Source organism: Tachysurus fulvidraco, chromosome 1 (assembly GCF_022655615.1).
Source record: "Tachysurus fulvidraco isolate hzauxx_2018 chromosome 1, HZAU_PFXX_2.0, whole genome shotgun sequence".
NCBI classification, from domain to species: Eukaryota; Metazoa; Chordata; class Actinopteri; order Siluriformes; family Bagridae; genus Tachysurus; species Tachysurus fulvidraco.
The window spans coordinates 39,339,385-39,357,056 of record NC_062518.1 but is presented as its reverse complement, the minus strand read 5'-3'; the positions used below and the strand labels follow the sequence as shown (position 1 = coordinate 39,357,056).

General features: G+C 36.1%; 1 protein-coding gene across 1 annotated transcript; it reads left to right on the top strand.

The window, feature by feature from the left end:
• Positions 1–1,863: 1,863 nt before the first annotated feature.
• On the top strand, positions 1,864–9,355 carry si:dkey-185m8.2 (trichohyalin). Its single transcript, XM_027178197.2, has 3 exons — positions 1,864–2,067; positions 2,830–3,594; positions 3,884–9,355. The coding sequence occupies exons 1-3, from the start codon at positions 2,031–2,033 to the stop codon at positions 9,118–9,120; spliced, it is 6,039 nt and encodes a 2,012-aa protein (XP_027033998.2). The 5' UTR covers positions 1,864–2,030; the 3' UTR covers positions 9,121–9,355.
• Positions 9,356–17,672: the final 8,317 nt, after the last annotated feature.

Below are 17,672 nucleotides of genomic sequence, written 5' to 3'. Positions count from 1 at the left end.
TAATGTGGATGTGGGTGATGATAATTTAAATGATAACTCATCCCCCATGGTAAACATAGGATAATTTAAAATTTTACAACATTATTTTTGCATGAATAGATTATTTCACATTTTCACATTCACATAATTTACATAGATTATCTCAAATTCTCACTCTTTATTTACATAAAAACACCACATGCAACGTAATTTAAACTTGATACAACTCAAACAACACAAACAACACATAAACAGCTGGACACCAAAACACAACATGCAACATGGGTATAAATAGAGCAACACATTAAAGGTGGGGTCTCTGTTGTTTGAGAAATGCTTCAGAAAACTGCGTTGGTGTGCCAAAAAAAAACAAAAACAAAACTAACACGTAGCCAATGAGCAGAAAGGGGCGTGTCTTGTCAATATGGGTGGAGAGAGTGTTCAGTGTGCATGTGTGACATTAGCAGAAAGCATTTTTTACATAAAACATAAGAACAAAGAAATAAAGCAAAGAAAGGCTTACGATAAGGCAAGAAGAAGGACCCGTGTTAATATAGGATCAGATTTCCAGTGCTGGAGAGAACTGAATGTCTTCCGCATGAAAAGTGAAGTGAAGTGACATACGGCTACATACAGTGACGCATACTCAGAATTTGTTCTCTGCATTTAACCCATCCAAAGTGAACACACAGAGCAGTGAACACACACACACTGTGAACACACACCCGGAGCAGTGGGCAGCCATTCATGCTGCGGCGCCCGGGGAGCAGTTGGGGGGTTCGGTGCCTTGCTCAAGGGCACCTCAGTTGTGGCCGGCCCGAGACTCAACGGAGATAAACCTTTCATGGTACAACACACAGTACTACAAAAACACATTTGTATTACCATAGTATTACTCATTGAGTTAATTTATTGATAAAAAAATACACCCTCGGTCAGCTGCTCCAACAGGTTCCACCATAATACTGGGTTATACTTGGGTTATACTTGTCTGGTGTATGTGTGTGGTGGAGCTATCAAAACTGGGTTTAGACCCATTTGGGTTAGGGGCGTGTTTGTTTCGTGATTTCAAATGTCAGCATTGGCTTTCAAACAACACCTTTAAGAATAACGAGAAACAGTTGACAACAGTTGGGAGAACACGTGACCTTAAACAAGCTAAAACACACTAGTCCCTCTGGTAGTCTGGCAGGGAATTATTCCAGTAGTTTCTAACAATTATCTTGTAAAGGTAAAGGTAGATACAGAACCTTATCTTTGAGTAAAATTGGAATGTAATCTTTAAATGTGATTTTGTCCCTTAAATTTTTTTAGGATAATCAGATTTAAAATGCTTAAACTTTACTGATTTAGAATCATGCAAAAGACAAACACATTTTAATTCATTACAGCATTAAGTTTTCAGGACTGTTTACTTAAAGGTCAGAAGGGCACTTATTCTCTGTAAGCACTTAGCTTATTTACTACAGTGAAACATGTGATTAGTTGTACTGCCCTAGAGGTTCACAGTTCTACTCCTGGAGTACTGCTTTTCTTGCACATGTTGCATTCCTAAAAACCTGATTCATTTAATAAGCTAATTAACAGCTTAAGATGAAGTGAGTGTGTTAGAGCAGGGGAAACACTAAAATATGCACGGCAGAGGGTATTACAAGAATACGGTTGGGAACCTGTGTACATGCTAGTACACTATAACCTGTAAGTACAATGTGTAACACAATAAAGTGTATAGAGTAAAGTGTGTACAATAAATTTGAAAAGAATCTGAAGTAGCATGTGAAGATGGCACTCTTTACTAAAGAACGTTTAACCACCAAGTTTTTATGATTTCCGCTCTGTCTGTGTCTGTATGCAACACCCGTATATTCTGTTTCCTGTGTTGTATTGCAAGTCAGAGAGAAACCACAGGTTAATCACGTGACATTCTCTTGTTCACTTGTCGGAAGTGAATGGTCTGTTATAAGAAGATTACATTAAAACAATGGTGAGAATAAAGCAATAAGTGGATCCAAATCAAAGAAAAAACAACTGAGGCTGGACGATAAAGCAGAATGATGGAGGCACAGAGCTCCCACCCCTTCAGTGCCGGTAAGCTTTATAAATAGCGGCATAGTTTCCTGTAAAATAGATTTCTGGGCTTTTATGACATCACACAGCATATGAAAAGATATATTAAAGTATTTAAAATTATTATATGCACCTAAAGAAATTGCTTGGGGAAAAATTGTGGTGTCACAGTTGCATGCAGAGAAAGCAAACTTTTTATACAAGGAAACATTTTATACAAGGAAGCCACTTGATGGGTGGGCTGTTTGTTTCTGCTGCTAGCATGAATTAAACCGGAGGAAGAAATGACAAATTGCCTACTCATTAATTCTTTTGTGTTTGTGTGTGTGTGTGTGTGTGTGTGTGTGTGTGTGTGTGTGTGTGTGTGTGTGTGTGCGTGTGTTTGTGTGTGTGTGTGCGTGTGTGCGTGTGTGTATGTGTTTTAGTATTCATTACAACACTAGCATTCTCTTTTGTATTTCATTCTGAGAAATTCCACATCCTGTGCTTGCTCATATACTGTAGATCTTACAGCTGCACAAGCACTACTGTATAGCTGTGTTTGTTGTAAAGCTTCCCTAAGGATTCATTTGCATCATGTAAAGCATGCTTCACATTGTGCTGATGTATCTTTATACTACATTTACAAAAAATCTTGATTTCTGCTAATACTATGCCATTTAATTAAAAAGATACATACATACATACATACATACATACATACATGCATACATACATTAATTGCAATTACGTGGTAACTGCTAGTTTAAAGACGTTTATTTAACTTTTTGTTATCTCCTGCAGAAGCCAAACAGCAGGCTGCAGATAATACAGCAGGGGGCCATAATAATGATAACCCACCTCTTCCAGAGCTGCGTATGGTGCTACTAGGCCGCAAAGGAACTGGGAAAAGTTCTTCAGGAAACACAATTCTTGGCATGGCTGGAGGATTTGAAAGTGGAAAGCCGACAGAGGAGTGTGTAAAAAGACGAGCTGACATAGCAAGCTATCGTGTTACAGTTGTGGATACTCCAGGGTGGGAATGGTACTATTCTAACAATGGCACTCCGGGCTGGGTGACAAGAGAAACAATGAGAAGTGTGACAGTCTGTCCACCTGGACCCCATGCTTTGCTTCTGGTGATACGGTCCTCTGCCTCGGTCACAGAGGACTACTATAGGCAGGTTGAAGAACACCTGGAACATTTGGGCAAGACAGCGTGGACTCACACCATGCTGCTATTCACACGTGGGGAGGAACTAGGCTCCATTCCCATAGAACAAAGAATACAAAATGCGGGAAAATCTCTTCAGAAGCTTCTTGAGAGGTGTGGAAACAGGTTCCATGTGTTCGAAAACAAACGCTGTGGCAAAGATGGTGCTCAGGTGAAAGAACTGATAAGGAAAGTAGAAAATATGGTAAAGGAAAGAGGAGGAAGACATTATGAATGTGATCCTTTACTACTAGGGATTGAGTTGGAGGGGAAACGGAGAGCAAGAGAAAGAAGAAAGAAACAAAGAATAATGGAGACTCAAGCACAAAGAGGGATCATAAAAGCTGTGCTGACAAGTAAGGCACAAGTAAATCTAATATTCTCTAAATACATATTGTATATAGTGTGTAGTGTTATTGTAAGTATGTCTAATAGTACACTGTGTGTACTGACTATGTATGAGCATATTGCACATTTGCACATTTTCACATTTGCACATTTTCACCTGAATGTAAATTGTTTCTGCAATTTCTGGAGCACACTCCCAAGAATTTCACTCACCAAAGCACATGTGCTGTGGTGATGTGACAATAAAAGTGACTTGACTTGACTTGATTTATTTATATGATTTCTTGTCTCACACAGCTGATATTTCACTACCTGAGGACCTAGATGAAGCGAGTTTGTTCTCCAGGGGCTCTCGGCGTCTCCCAGATCTTCGACTCGTCCTCCTTGGAGAAAGAGAGACTGGAAAAAGCTCTGCTGGGAATACCATCCTTAGAGGGTCTACATTGTTTCTAACAGGCCAGGCCACAGAGGAATGTTCAAGGCAGCAAGCAGAAATCTCTGGAAGACTGGTGACAGTAGTGGATGTTCCTGGATGGGAGGGTGGTCCTGAAGGAATTACAACAGACAGAATAAAGCGTGAGATCTGTGCTAGTGTGACACTGTGTCCTCCTGGTCCCCATGCCCTTCTGTTGACGCTGAGGGTGGATGCTTTAGTCAGAGCTACAGCAGTAAAAGAGCACTTGGAGTTACTCGGGGAAGGAGTATGGAGATATACCATACTGCTATTCACAAGAGGTGATCAGCTGAGAGAGGGTGTTACTATTGAACAACACATCCAAGGAGGAGGGAGAGATCTTCACTGGCTGATTGAGAAGTGTGGACAAAGATATCATGTCATCAGCAGCATTGTCTTGGAAGGTGACAGCTCCAAAGCTCAGGTAACTGCACTTTTAGAAAAGATTGAGAAAATGGTTTCACGTAATCGATGTGAGGCTTTCTCACCAGTTGTGCAGGAGATTCAGGAGCTCGGCAAGCAAAAGAACGAAAGGGTCAATGTAAAGCTGAAAGAAGTTAACGAAAAGCTTCAGCGGCAAGAGCTGGAGCTCAAGCGAATGAGAGAGAGGGAAATGAAAAGCATCAGGCGGATTTTTGACTGGAGGAAAGATAAAGTCAAATCACCAGCAAAAACAAACAGAGAAAGGGAAGAGGGAATGGAAAGAACTGATGATGACAGAAAGAGCATCATGAGCGAGCTGGAAGAGAGGATGGTTTGGTTAACAGAGGACAGGGAAAGAGAGATTCAGGAGCTAAGCCTGGAAAACAGCAGACTAATTTCAGCTCTCAATCAGGGGTTTAGAGAGAGGAAAGAAATTATAATGAAATTAGAAGAAACAGAAAAAGAGAATGAAGAATTGAAAGAAAAAGCAGATGAGCTGCAAGTTAATGTCATTGAGCTTAAACGTGTCAGCATTTTAAAAGAGCAAGAAAGAAAACATAGAGAAGAAGAGCTCATAAAAGACCATGAGGATACAGAAAATGGGATGAAGGAGATGCAGAAGATGATGGCAGATTTAAAACAAAAATATGAAGATGTTTTAAATGAAAATCAAGAGCAGGAGAGACGGCTAACAGAGAAAAACAAACTTGAGAAAAGGCTTGAAGAGATACAGAAAGAGATGGAAGTAATTAAACTGAAAACTGAAAATAAAGTAAGAGAGCAAGAGGAAAGATCGAGAGAAATGAATGAAAAGAGGGAAACAGAGATGACTAAGCTTATTGAAATGATAGAGCAGATGACAAAAGAAATGGAAGAGCTGCAAGTTGCTTATATAGAAGAAGTGGAAGCTTCTAAAGCTGTGAAACAAATACATGAAAATGCTGTATTTAATTACACAAAACTTGCAAAGAAACTTGAGGAAAAAGATGGAGAAGTTGAGCAGGAGATGGCTAAAAATGTTGAAATCCAAAGTAAACTGATAGAGAAGGATGCAGAAATCAGTGACTTGGTTAAAAAACTCATAGACAAAGACCAGGAGATTGAAATGCTGAAACAAACTATTGATGCTGAACATAGAACCATGGAAAATGTGCAAAATGATAGTAAAGCAAAAATGGCTGAATACACTTCCAGGATAAAATACTGGGAGAATGAATACAAAGAGATGGAAGAGTTCTTAAAACGAGAAAATGTATTTATAAAAGAGGAAATAGAGGTAATGAAGAATCTAAATGAGGAGAACGCTAGAAAAAAAGATGAAGACACAAGGAAGATCTTAGAGGTGAAAGAGAACACTATTAACCATCTGAGACAACAGAATGAAGAGAATGGTGCCCACATAGAAGAATTAAAAAGGCAGCTAAATGAAGTCCAGGTAATGGTGAAGAATCTAAAAAGTCAGAATGCAGCACTCATTCAGGAGTTAGATGACATTCACATAAAATGTGAGGACTATAAAAGGAACCTGGAGTCCCAGATAATAAATAATGAGAGCAGAGAGAAAGATATTAAAGAAATACTCAACCAATCTGAAGAAATGGGAAAAATCAAAGATGCACTGAACCAAGAGATCATTAAAAAAATGGAACATGAGATTTGTTTGTTAAAACAGAAAAATCAAACACAACAAATGGAACTAGAGGTTATGAGTGAAATGAAAAAAGAGATGGAGAAGAACACTGAAGAGATGAAAAAATACTATGAGGAGAGACTTTCGGAAAGGATTGCGGAAATGGACATTAAAGATGCAGAGTGGGAAAAAAGACTTCACAACAGAGAGCTGGAGCTTTGCAAAAGAGAGCAAATCTTAGGTAAAAATATGCAAGAGTTTGAAAGAGGAAAAAAAGAACTAACATATGAAAAACAGCAGCTGGATATAAGAGAACATGAAGTAAGTGAAAAGGAAAACAAACTGAAATGCCAGTGCCAAAATAACCAGATACTCCAAGAAAACTTAGAGAGAAGAGAAAAGGAGCTGACAGAAAGAAAAATGGAACTTGAAAGCAAGCACAAAGAACTGAGGGATTTATCTGAAAAGCAGGAAGTGGAAAGAAAAAATATCAAGAAACAACTAGAAGAGAAAGAACTTTTCTTGAAAAAAATGGAAGAGGAAATTGCAGTAAAACAAACTGATCAAGAACAAGAATTTAAATGCTACAGAGAGAATTTAGACATCCAAGATAAGGAATTCACCATAAGAGAGCAACAGTTAGTTGAATCAGAGCAGTTATACGACTTCAATATGGAAAAACTGGCAAAATGCATGCAGGAACTGGAGCACAACAAGCAGGATTTCGAAACGTGGCAAGCAGAACTAACTATAAAGGAAAATAGTCTGATGAAAAGATCAACTGAATTTCAGAAAAAAGAAGAGGAACTTTTACAGAGAGAATATGAACTTCAAATTAAAACCCAAGACCTGTTAGAAACAAATAAAGAGATTGAAGCACGTGAACAGGAGTTTTTGAAAAAGCAAGAAATCCTGGCAGCTGCAACTGATCAAATGAAAAATGAATCAGAGACCATCAAAGATTCATTAGGAATAAGGGAGCAAGAACTAAAGAATTTGGAGGATTTGCTTTATAAAAAAGAGCAAAAATTTAAAGATAGAGTAAAAGACTTGGATATGAAGGAAAAACAAATTTTGAAAAAATATGCAGAGTACGAGGCTGCAGAGAAAACACTGGAAAGTAAGCAAAAAGCACAAAGAGATTTTTCAGAAAAACAGGAAAACGAACATGAAAACATTAGACAACACCTTGAAGAGAACAAAAAAGAACTAATAAAAATGCAAGATGAACTTTTGGTAAAACAAAGTAATCTTAAAAAAGAAAAGAAAGACTTTGAGAGTCTCAGAGAGAATCTTGACAACAGGGAAAAGGAAATTAAGAAAATAGAGCAAGAGCTCCTGAATTCAGAAAAGTTGTGTGAAGTCAAGGCACAGGATCTGGAGAAATGGCAAACTGAATTGACTAATAAAGAATATGATTTGGTTCAGCAGTTAAATGAGCTTTATAAAAAAGAACAGGAGCTTACACAGAGAGAAAATAACCTTCAACTAAAGAGCCAAGAGCTACTGGGCACAAATGAAGAGGTTAAACCAGCTCAGCAACAGCTTTTAAACAACCAACAAAACCAGATGACTGCTGAAAAATGGGAAAGCCAATTAGAAGATTTCAGAGAGACCTTGGCAAAGAGGGAGCAAGAACTGAATAAGAAAGAGGATGCATTTCAGAAACGAGAGGAAAATATTAGGAGTGCAGAAATATATTTGGAAAAGAGAGAGATAATTGTACAGAAAAGGGAAAAAGAGGTACAAATGAACAAAGAGCAAAATGACACCATGATAAATGATCTTAAGACAAAGCAAGAAAAATTGGAAGAAATGAATCATTCTTTAGAAACAAAACAGCTTAAATTATGTGATCTGGAGAAAGAAATTAACATCAGAGAGAACAGCATCACAAACAAAGAACAAGACCTGAGTAAGCGATATAAAGAATTGGATATAAAGAAGCACAACATAGAAAAACATGAACTACATCTAAGGTCGAGAGATCAAGCATTCAAGAAAACAGAACAAGAGTTGAATGAACTGAATGTAACACTTGAATCCAAGAAGAAATATCTGGAAAATCATACAGCAGAATTAGAGAGCCAGAAAAGTGAGATAAACATTGAGAAACAAATGTTGCAGATGAAGTCATTGCAATTGGAAAAGTGGGGGAAATATCTGTATAACAAGGAGCTTAAAATGATCAAAATTAATCCAAGTCTTAATTTTAAACCATGGAACTATGACAGTGCAGCAGAGGATGACCATAGTGTGGAAATGGATTCATCATCTGAAACCACATACAGCGAGTTTGAGAAAGAGGAGTTAGCATGCCCAGTTAAAAGCAGTGGACCAGAGGATAAGATGGAACCACAAAGGAATGGAGCAAACAGACAGGCAACAGGCACAATTAATAAGGAGGATGAGACTGAGGAATTCTTTGAACCAGCCAGTTCTGATGGCCAGGAGGCTCAAGGTTTAATCTACCCACTTACTGAACTCAAGGTGATGCTCATAGGAGAAGCTTGGTCATCACGCCAGTCAGCTACACACACCATACTGGGGCAAGATGTTAAGGTTGGCAACCTATGGAGAGGAAACATATCTGGAAAGCCCATACTAGTTGTGGAGCCCCATGGGATAAAATGGAGATGTTCCAGAGAAATAAATATGAATTTTCAAAAGGATCTCATGCACAGTGTTTCTCTGTGCACACCTGGACCTCATGCCTTCATTCTACTTCTGCCTGCTTATTTAACCTTCACAAGTCAGTACAGGAAAGCAGTGGAGTGCACAATGGCCACACTGGGGGAGACTGCATGGAGGCATACTCTTGTTCTGTTTACATGGGCAGAGGCTCTTGGAGAAAGTGGACAACAACACATAAAAAGGAATGGAGACTTGGAATGGCTCATTCAAAAATGTGGAGGTAGATATCATGTGCTGGATAACAGACATAGGGAAGCTCATATAGTAGAACTTTTGGACATGATTTATGAGATGGTTGCAGCAAACAATGGACATTATTACCAAGCACGGTGACTTAATTTTTAAAAATTTTTGTCACCTCAATGACACCAAATTAAATATATTCTGGGTTGCAAAACGTTTGTAAAGATATTAGCAGCCAGAAATGTTGTAAAATCAGGATCTGTTTTTTCATGTATTTTGTATTTGTTAATAAATAAATTAATACTGTGTGGTTGTAAGTAATACTTTTATAGATCTTGTATAATTCCTATTCTTAATAATGGCAAGAAACCAATAAAGAATTTAAGAATAAAGAAACCAATTTATACTATATATGGTTTAGTGCTGACAGAGTTAACCATTACTGCAGTTTCTAGATTTTGCTTCAAATGCAATGGGGGAGGATATGTGACTATTTTACTTTCAGTCTGATCTATATTGTGATGGACATTATTATGTCTCAGATTGCAATATATATTTCAAAACAATCAGAACATGTAAGACAACAAAAACATAATGTCAGTTGTATGGACACATAATCTGAAAGGGTTAACATTCTGGCATGATAGAGCCACTGCGACATCTGCTGGCTCCTCTGCAATTTTAATTTTACATAATTGAAAAATTCTACTATGATACAAATAAGAGTACTGTTGTAGCTTCAAAATAAAACAAAATCCTATCCATTAATTTAGTCATTCACTCAAATTCAGAATAAAGTTTAAAGTACTGACCACATGCTATTTGGATTAAACTATTGCTGTACAATCTATGAATGTCCTATGTCCTATGAATTGCAAACAAAACTGCAACTGCATAGAAACTGTGAATGTGATCAGTGCAATTCTACTTTCACTAGTACATGTTTACGTGTTAAAATAAGTTGTTTCATGTTTCAGTACTGTGATAGCTTTTTTCGTGCACTTCCAGTTTTGTCTCAGCGGTTTGGGAAAGAACCACATAAGTGAGTCATGGTCAGCTGTCTACATTGTACTGGACATGTAGTTTACACTGTATATGCATTTTGTACAGTAGATAATTAATTACTGACTAAAGTCTGTTTATTGTTATCCATAGTAAACCAAAATTAAGAACCACCACTTATAAGGTATTATTTTAGTGATGGATCATGCCAAAGCAGTATTCATTATAACTAATACTTTTTGCTGCTTCTGTTAAAGATAGCTTTAGAAAAACAAAGAGAAAACTTGTAAGTTGAGCAGTGGTAATGCATTTCATGCAGGAGCCCAGTTTTCTAGATTTAGATTTACTTACTTAATATCATTTGAAATTAAATGTGTATTGTTATGGATGGAATTTTTTAATTGTGTTCTCAGAGCACAAATTGACTGGTGGAATAAGTAAACAGATGATAAATATAAGAATTAAACCTATTGCATTTTTTTGTTTGTAAATGCATAAAAGCAGGGGCACCATTAGCAATTTTGGGCCCTGTGAAAGAAAATGAGACTGAGCCACCTACCACACCTTTTTAGCATCAAACATACAAGCCTCTGGGGGCTCCAAAAGTGCATGGGCCCTTAGAATCGTCCTAACTTTTCCCCCCTTAGTGGCGCCCCTGCATAAAGGTCAGTGGTAGAGAAGCAATTTTACATCTATGCTCTTTGGCTTAACTAGTTGATTAAATTCTAATTAAATTATTTATTTGAGGAAGTTGAATAAGATCAGGTTAGCCATAGACACAATGTATTGAATATTATTCACAGAGCTAACCACCTGTGTAAGACATTAAAAGGAGATAAACCATGTTTTTTTTTATACAATTCCTTCAAACACAGCCTTAAGTGGCAACATAAATATAAATGGACTTGCCATTAGCCCTGGTAAAGTGGTCTCTTGTTGGGTTTCCACTGTTCTACTGACGAGTAAATTATTATTTTTAATGTTTCATTTGAAAGAGTCCCATTCAGTCTGGGAAGCAGAGTTTGGAAATAGAAATCTCTGTCAATGGCCACACAGACAAGCATGACGGTCACATGTAATCAGCAGTAATTGAAGCCTGTGGCTGTCTCTTGTGTGACAGATATCTGTTTACCATATTTTTACACCAGCCAGGCTGTCAAATCAAACAGCCTGACCATGGGAAAGTGCTCGTCCATAGCATTTGCTTTTCACGGTGATGTTGATACCTCTCAGCAGGGAGACTATTTGGATGTTTGTAAAGAAAGCAAAGTAGCACTTACCATTCATGCAGTAAAATACATAGTTTATATTTGGCTTTCAAAGAGCACATTGTTAGATTTAAGGCAAATGCATCACTTAGGTGAATGTAACATGCAATTAAATAGCAAATTTGCTTTAAATGCATGAGTGCATTAGCTTAGTCCATTAAATTGTCCATTAAGCTAACTATTATTTTAATTTAGTATCTGTTCATTTATTCTAAATTAGAACCTTGTGGTAATTCATATATCCAAGCAATGTAATTTCACTCAGAAACTTAATAAAATCCATTTAATTGCATCAAATGATAAGAACAAAGCACAATATGTTAATTTTGTAGATACAATAAAGAATTATACTGCAGCTTTTTGTGTTAGTTATTTAGTCAGTCTCTCTTTCATTACATTTAGTAAACAAAGTGGCACTTTGGATGGCAATCTGAATACATCTTTGCTTTTATTTGATATATCAAAAAGAAACTTTGTTGGGACATTGTTTGAAACCTAAGCCTCACAATCTTGATAGATATAGGCCTTTTAAAACACTTCCAACCGTTCAGAGTGGATTTAATATGTTAGTTCTATCAGTGGCTAATAACTAATTTGAATAATGGATTTTCTAATGTAGGGTTTTGGTTCTCAACCGGGTGTATGAATGTCTGATTTAGTATGTCATTATTATTCAAGAGGTTTTAAAAACAGTCGGCAGAGTTTTATAGTCCATACAATAATTCGCTGTGAATATTGACCATGCAGAACATGTATTCATCAAAAATAATTATTACTTGTCCATTATCTTGCCCATTTAGAACACAATGAAACACTTGTGAGTCCTCCACAGTCATTTAAGCTGTAAAGTACAGACACTGGCTTATAAAGCAGTGATGCAGAATACATATATAACAGGATATGAGTTCACAGAGGTCTGTGCCAGGTCACCTTGGCACAGACTGTGCCTTTTCAGGATGCCATTTTGAGGAACACTGACTGCACCCACTTCAGAATGGTCCAACATGTCTCTCCAAGGGTGGACAAAGAGGAGCCAAACTTAAATAGATGATGCATGTTAAAAGTAATTTAGGATCATCTCCCATAGCCTGTGTTCTGACCATAACCACATCATAGAAGCCACACCATTAAGACAAGAGCTTATCTCCACAATGTGCTAGATGTTTTTTGAGGTAGACAAGTCACAGTTGGAGAGGAACGCCATAACACGCAGACCATAAAGCATACATAATCTAAGTACACATTAGCACAACTAAACCAAAAAGTGAAGAGATAAAAATAAAAAGACACGAAATGTTGCTTCACTATGAGCTTTAAACATGTATGAAAATGAACTTAATGGTTTTCTGTGTTATTGTCTGTTTTATAGCTCTCTACTATACACTACATTTGATCTTTTGTTAGACTGTTTTTGTTTAATCATCATACAAATGTTTTATCTTATTTAATCACTAATTCCCTTCCAATAGTCTTTATGGTGTTTGAAGTACAAACAGACTGAGATTCTTCCTAGCAAGCTTAGGAGATATAATCCATCGAGCAGGTGTCTCAGCACCCAAACCACCTCAGCACTCAAACCACCTCAAATGGCTTTACTCAAGTTGAAGGCTATACTCCAAGGCACTCTAGACTGCTGAGTTCCTCCTACTATCATAAAGAGTAAGGCTCACTGGAGAAATGCAAAGGAGCCTCAGATCAGCATAAATGTCTTCAATGAACTTTGTAAAATAAAGGCTGACTTCTTTCATCTGGGTGAGACAATGTGTTAAACTATGCTAATGAGACACACAACCAAGGTTAATGGTGACATCTCATTGACTGATTAACAAATTTGGGTGAAAGATTATTTGAAAATCAAATACAATTGAGCTATGTCACAACGACTATTATACTGACAAATCCAAGAGAGCAAAGAAAAGCAAATTTAGCAGAATAGAATAAATAGCTTAATATGTAGAATGTATTTTACCCCAACTAAAAGAAGATAAAATTCTTATACATTGTAAAGTGTACAGACTGCAGTAACTTAGTTTTTTCTTTACACTAAGTGATCAGCAGAGGGCGCTCGTGTAGTACAATTTTAGCTATGACGGTCTATGACGGTCTACTTTTTGGGTGTGTGGGCATGTTTAATCTTGATGGGGAACAAAGATTAATTTTAAAAAGATTAAAAGTCAGTATTGAAACTATAAATCTATGGAAGTGATAAAAAATATAAAGCATAAAATATAATAAATAAATACATATAAAGAGGTTAGATTTAAAAAGTTTGTAACCTAAATGTATACATATAGAGGTTGTGTTCCAAATATTCTTACCAACTGATCAGATGGTTTACAGGCTCCATCGAGACAACCAACGTCTCAGGGCCTTGTTTTCATTTCTTTGAGGTTTTTGTGACAGGTTTCTAAATATTAAATATTCACTCCTGTTTTAAGTTAATAGTGCATAATCTTGTGTGTTTTATTAGCTTTGAAGGAAAAGACTAAACAGTTAAATGTGAGCACTGATGATATATACGTCATTTTTCTTTACAATGCATTTACATTGTATGCACTTTTAAAATTCACCATCACATTCAAGCATTTATATCTCAGAGTCTTATCCATGTAACTGTTTTGACACATAGAGACATAAAAGTTCTCCCACTTAATACTGCACTCAGTCACATGTCTTCATCCACATTAAATACAAAACAATCAGCCAAGTCTACTTTTCTGAAGTTGTCTGGCACTGTCTGACACCCAGGCATGTATCCACAGGGGAAAAGCTTCTCTTTGGTCAGGAGAAGAAGATGAGAAATAACAGGAGGGAAATATGACCCATTTTAGCTTTATCTCTATTACTTCTATGAAAATTTGATTGTGGCACATGAAGTGTAATGAATAAAGCACTGTGTTTTAGAGGAAGAGATTAAAGATTGATCATGTATATGAGGAACACTTGCCTGAAAGGTTGTTTTTCTACCTTTTGTGAACATATATATGTTTGGACTTTCAGAGCTTTTGTATAAATATTCAGCTTCTTGAATTTTTCTGTGTTATGTAGTGTTACAACCTGGAACTGATTTTTAATGAATGCTATAATATTAAAAATAATATTGCTTTTGTAACTAATGACCCTTTTATTCACTCTGTGACTTTTGTTTGACAGCCTCCTTTAGGCAGAGTCATGATTGTGCCATATCATTTCTATTTGAATTTTTTTTTTTTTAACCAAACCCTGATTTGTAACTTTCTAGTACTTTTCTAGTATTTTGTTTTCCAGTACCTTTCCCACAATTGTTGTGACAGTTCTCTGTTCATCACAATGCTGTTTGTTTACATATGATCTATAAAACTCTGGGGTCTATAATACAATAACCATCCAATAAGTCATTCAGAACATCTTTGATTTTTTTTTTAATATCTTAAATTATTTTGTCATTTAATTTGCTTTGATTTACTCTGGGATAGCTTTTCTTTCATTGCTGACCTTAAGACTAAATGTATATTGTTTTGATCACTCATGTACCTACTTCTTTTGGGCAGGCCTTTTTTCCAATTTAACCCAAGATTGAGTTTGAATAGTGAGGCTCTCTCTTTTGTGCTTGTGACATGATGTGACATACGGCTAAGTATGGTGACCCATACTCAGAATTCGTTCTCTGCATTTAACCCATCCAAAGTGCACACACTTGTGCTTGAGCTGCGAAAAAAAAAAGTCTAAAATTCAATGCTGTCAGTTCAGTCATTTTCAGGTACTCCACTTTTTAATCGGCAACAAACTCATAGTCAACGTAGCTTCACAAAATTCACAAATAAAGCCAGTGTGCGTTGTACCTTTTCCTACATGTACATGTAGTCATATTCTTTGAAAAGCTGGCTCCAGGTGCATATGCTGCCTCTTAAAATATTAAAATGCTCACTTTCATCCCTTCAGTAGCACAAACACATCAGTAGAAAGGCGTGAAAGCACAAGTATGGATGTTTGCGTTAATTATTTGTGCATTGAGGACTGACAGTGATTGTGAGCTGTGTTTGCTGACATTTTGCTCTATTTTACTGGAAGTTCTGAAAGTCTACTACTTTGTAAAATGGAAATGCACAAAAATAGGTCAGTCAAACTATTTTATATATTTTTCTGGAGATTCATTTTTCTTTTTTTTTTACATGGGTACATCAAGGGATGCACATCTATGAAGGAACATTGGTAATCACTTATTTTTCTTCAAAAAACAATAAATCTATAATATCAAACAGATCAACATAGTTTATTTTTTCCTTGAATTTGATGGTTGTCAACATAATTTGAACAGTGAGTAGAAATTTCCCCCCAAAATTGCCTTCTTTATAGAAGCAACACTGTTAGGATTCTCCATGACTTCCAGTTCAACAGGTCATGGCATGCAAATGCTGTCTAACACTGTTCCATGGTGATTCACTCATGGACCAAGTGAGTGCCCTAAAGTTTTTCTTCTTCTTCTTTGGACCAAAGAGCAGTTATAATTCACTAAATTCAAAATATTTAAAATAGATAGATAGATAGATAGATAGATAGATAGATAGATAGATAGATAGATAGATAGATAGATAGATAGATAGATAGATAGATAGATAAACAAACAAACAAACAAATAAATAAATTATGTTTTTTGATTAGATCATTTACTGGGTAAAAATATTTTGCTCAGAAAAATAAAAAACAAACAAATAAATAGAATACAATAAACAATCAATCAATGAAACAAACTAAAAACTAAATTAATGTGATGACTTACATTTTGAATAATAAATGTAGTGTGATTATTCTAATTATTTTTGGGTTTAAATGTGTAAATTCCCACTTCCTAAGGCCTAAACGTTTTGGCATAAAATACAAAATGTCTATGAGAAAATAAAAAAATCCCCTGTGCACTTTATATGATCTAATTAGACTGTGCAGCTGCGGAATGAATTCTGGGAAACAGCCAAGAGCAGATTTAAAGGAGAATCTCTACATAAAATAAGTGGTGTCTTTCCAGGAAGACCAGCACTTTTGATGCTGTTTTTTTCCATAATTTTTTCCTACCAAGCTTTATACATTTATACAAAAGGGGTAATTATAGATAAGGAGTCATTAAATTACTAAATATCTCAAATTTGAAAAAATAATAATGTATTTTTTTTGCAATTAGCTCTAAATTTATCAAATAGAGATAAAGCATTTCTATACATTTTCCCCCTCAAACAAAAGACAGCACAATCAGTAAAAACAATCAGTGATAAACCTTTTCATAAATCTGCGGATAATTTCTCGAAATTAAAAAAAGACTATTAATTTTTTTTTTTTTGACATTTTAATAGATATATAATGACACCATATGATGTTGTTATTCGTAGCCGACATTAAATGTATCCTTTTGAATAATTTATAAGCTTACACAGAAAAGGAAAGAGAAAAAAAAAGTGATTGGAGTCCAGGCAGCTTTCTGTGAGCTCAGTGTAGAGCGCAATGACGCAGCTGGAGCGCACATGGATAAATAAGGTAAAAAATTCTATTTTTATTCAACATTTGATTTAAAAAAAAAGTGCGTTTCACTTTTTCAAATTTGAAATATTCTAATTCTAATAATAGTTAAATATATTTATATAATAGTAACAGGATGATCATGAAAGTAAACTCGCCTTCGTGTTTGATTTTGACCGTATTATAAAATGTAGTAAAAACCATAATATTGAAATATTACAGCCTCCTCGAGTACAAAAAATTTGTAAATATTTTTATTAGACTATTTGCTTTTTGACAGAAACAGGAGCACTTTTAGGACCCCGCGAATCCCACCGGCTCTGCCCCCTCCTGCGCGCGGTGCATTCACAGTTCACGGGCCCGAGACGTTAACACGACTTGACAGGAAAACCTTTACGAGACAAACGGGAGTATAGTATCAGGGAAAGCTGACCGAGCTGTGAACCGCAGCCCCAACACGGAGCAAATTAGCATCATCCAAAATAGCAGCAAGCTTCCAGGCCACTTGTGTGCAATGCAGAATATGTATCTCAGCTCAAGCAGCCTGTGTGTTCAGTGCGCTCTCACCAGGGACATAGTACATCATTTTAGATAACATTTAGGCCTACGGTACAGTAGGTATCTACCTAGTTTTGAATGCCACACATAAAACCAATTTCTGTGTGCATATTAGTAATTTACTGGGCTTTAAACTCACCAAGAATACCGACAGTGTTGGACACATTCCATCCACATTATTTTTAATTTATTTAATTAAATAATTTGATTTTGTTTACGTTTTGATATTACACGAGGCATGGAAACTTTGCTTTGACCATATTCAGGACTTGTAGTTGGTCAGCAAAATTTATTTGTTTCATTAGTGAGACTTTTAAAAACATATTTAAAAAAATACAAAGATCAAAATTAGAAGCAAGAGTAGAGTTCATACATTTTGTTGTGAAT

Bases quoted from the DNA above. Each gene is read 5' to 3' on its own strand.
- si:dkey-185m8.2 (XM_027178197.2), top strand. From the start codon at position 2,031: ATGATGGAGGCACAGAGCTCCCACCCCTTCAGTGCCG. The intron at 2,068-2,829 runs GTAAGCTTTATA...TATCTCCTGCAG, and splicing joins CTCCCACCCCTTCAGTGCCG to AAGCCAAACAGCAGGCTGCA. The intron at 3,595-3,883 runs GTAAGGCACAAG...TGTCTCACACAG, and splicing joins CATAAAAGCTGTGCTGACAA to CTGATATTTCACTACCTGAG.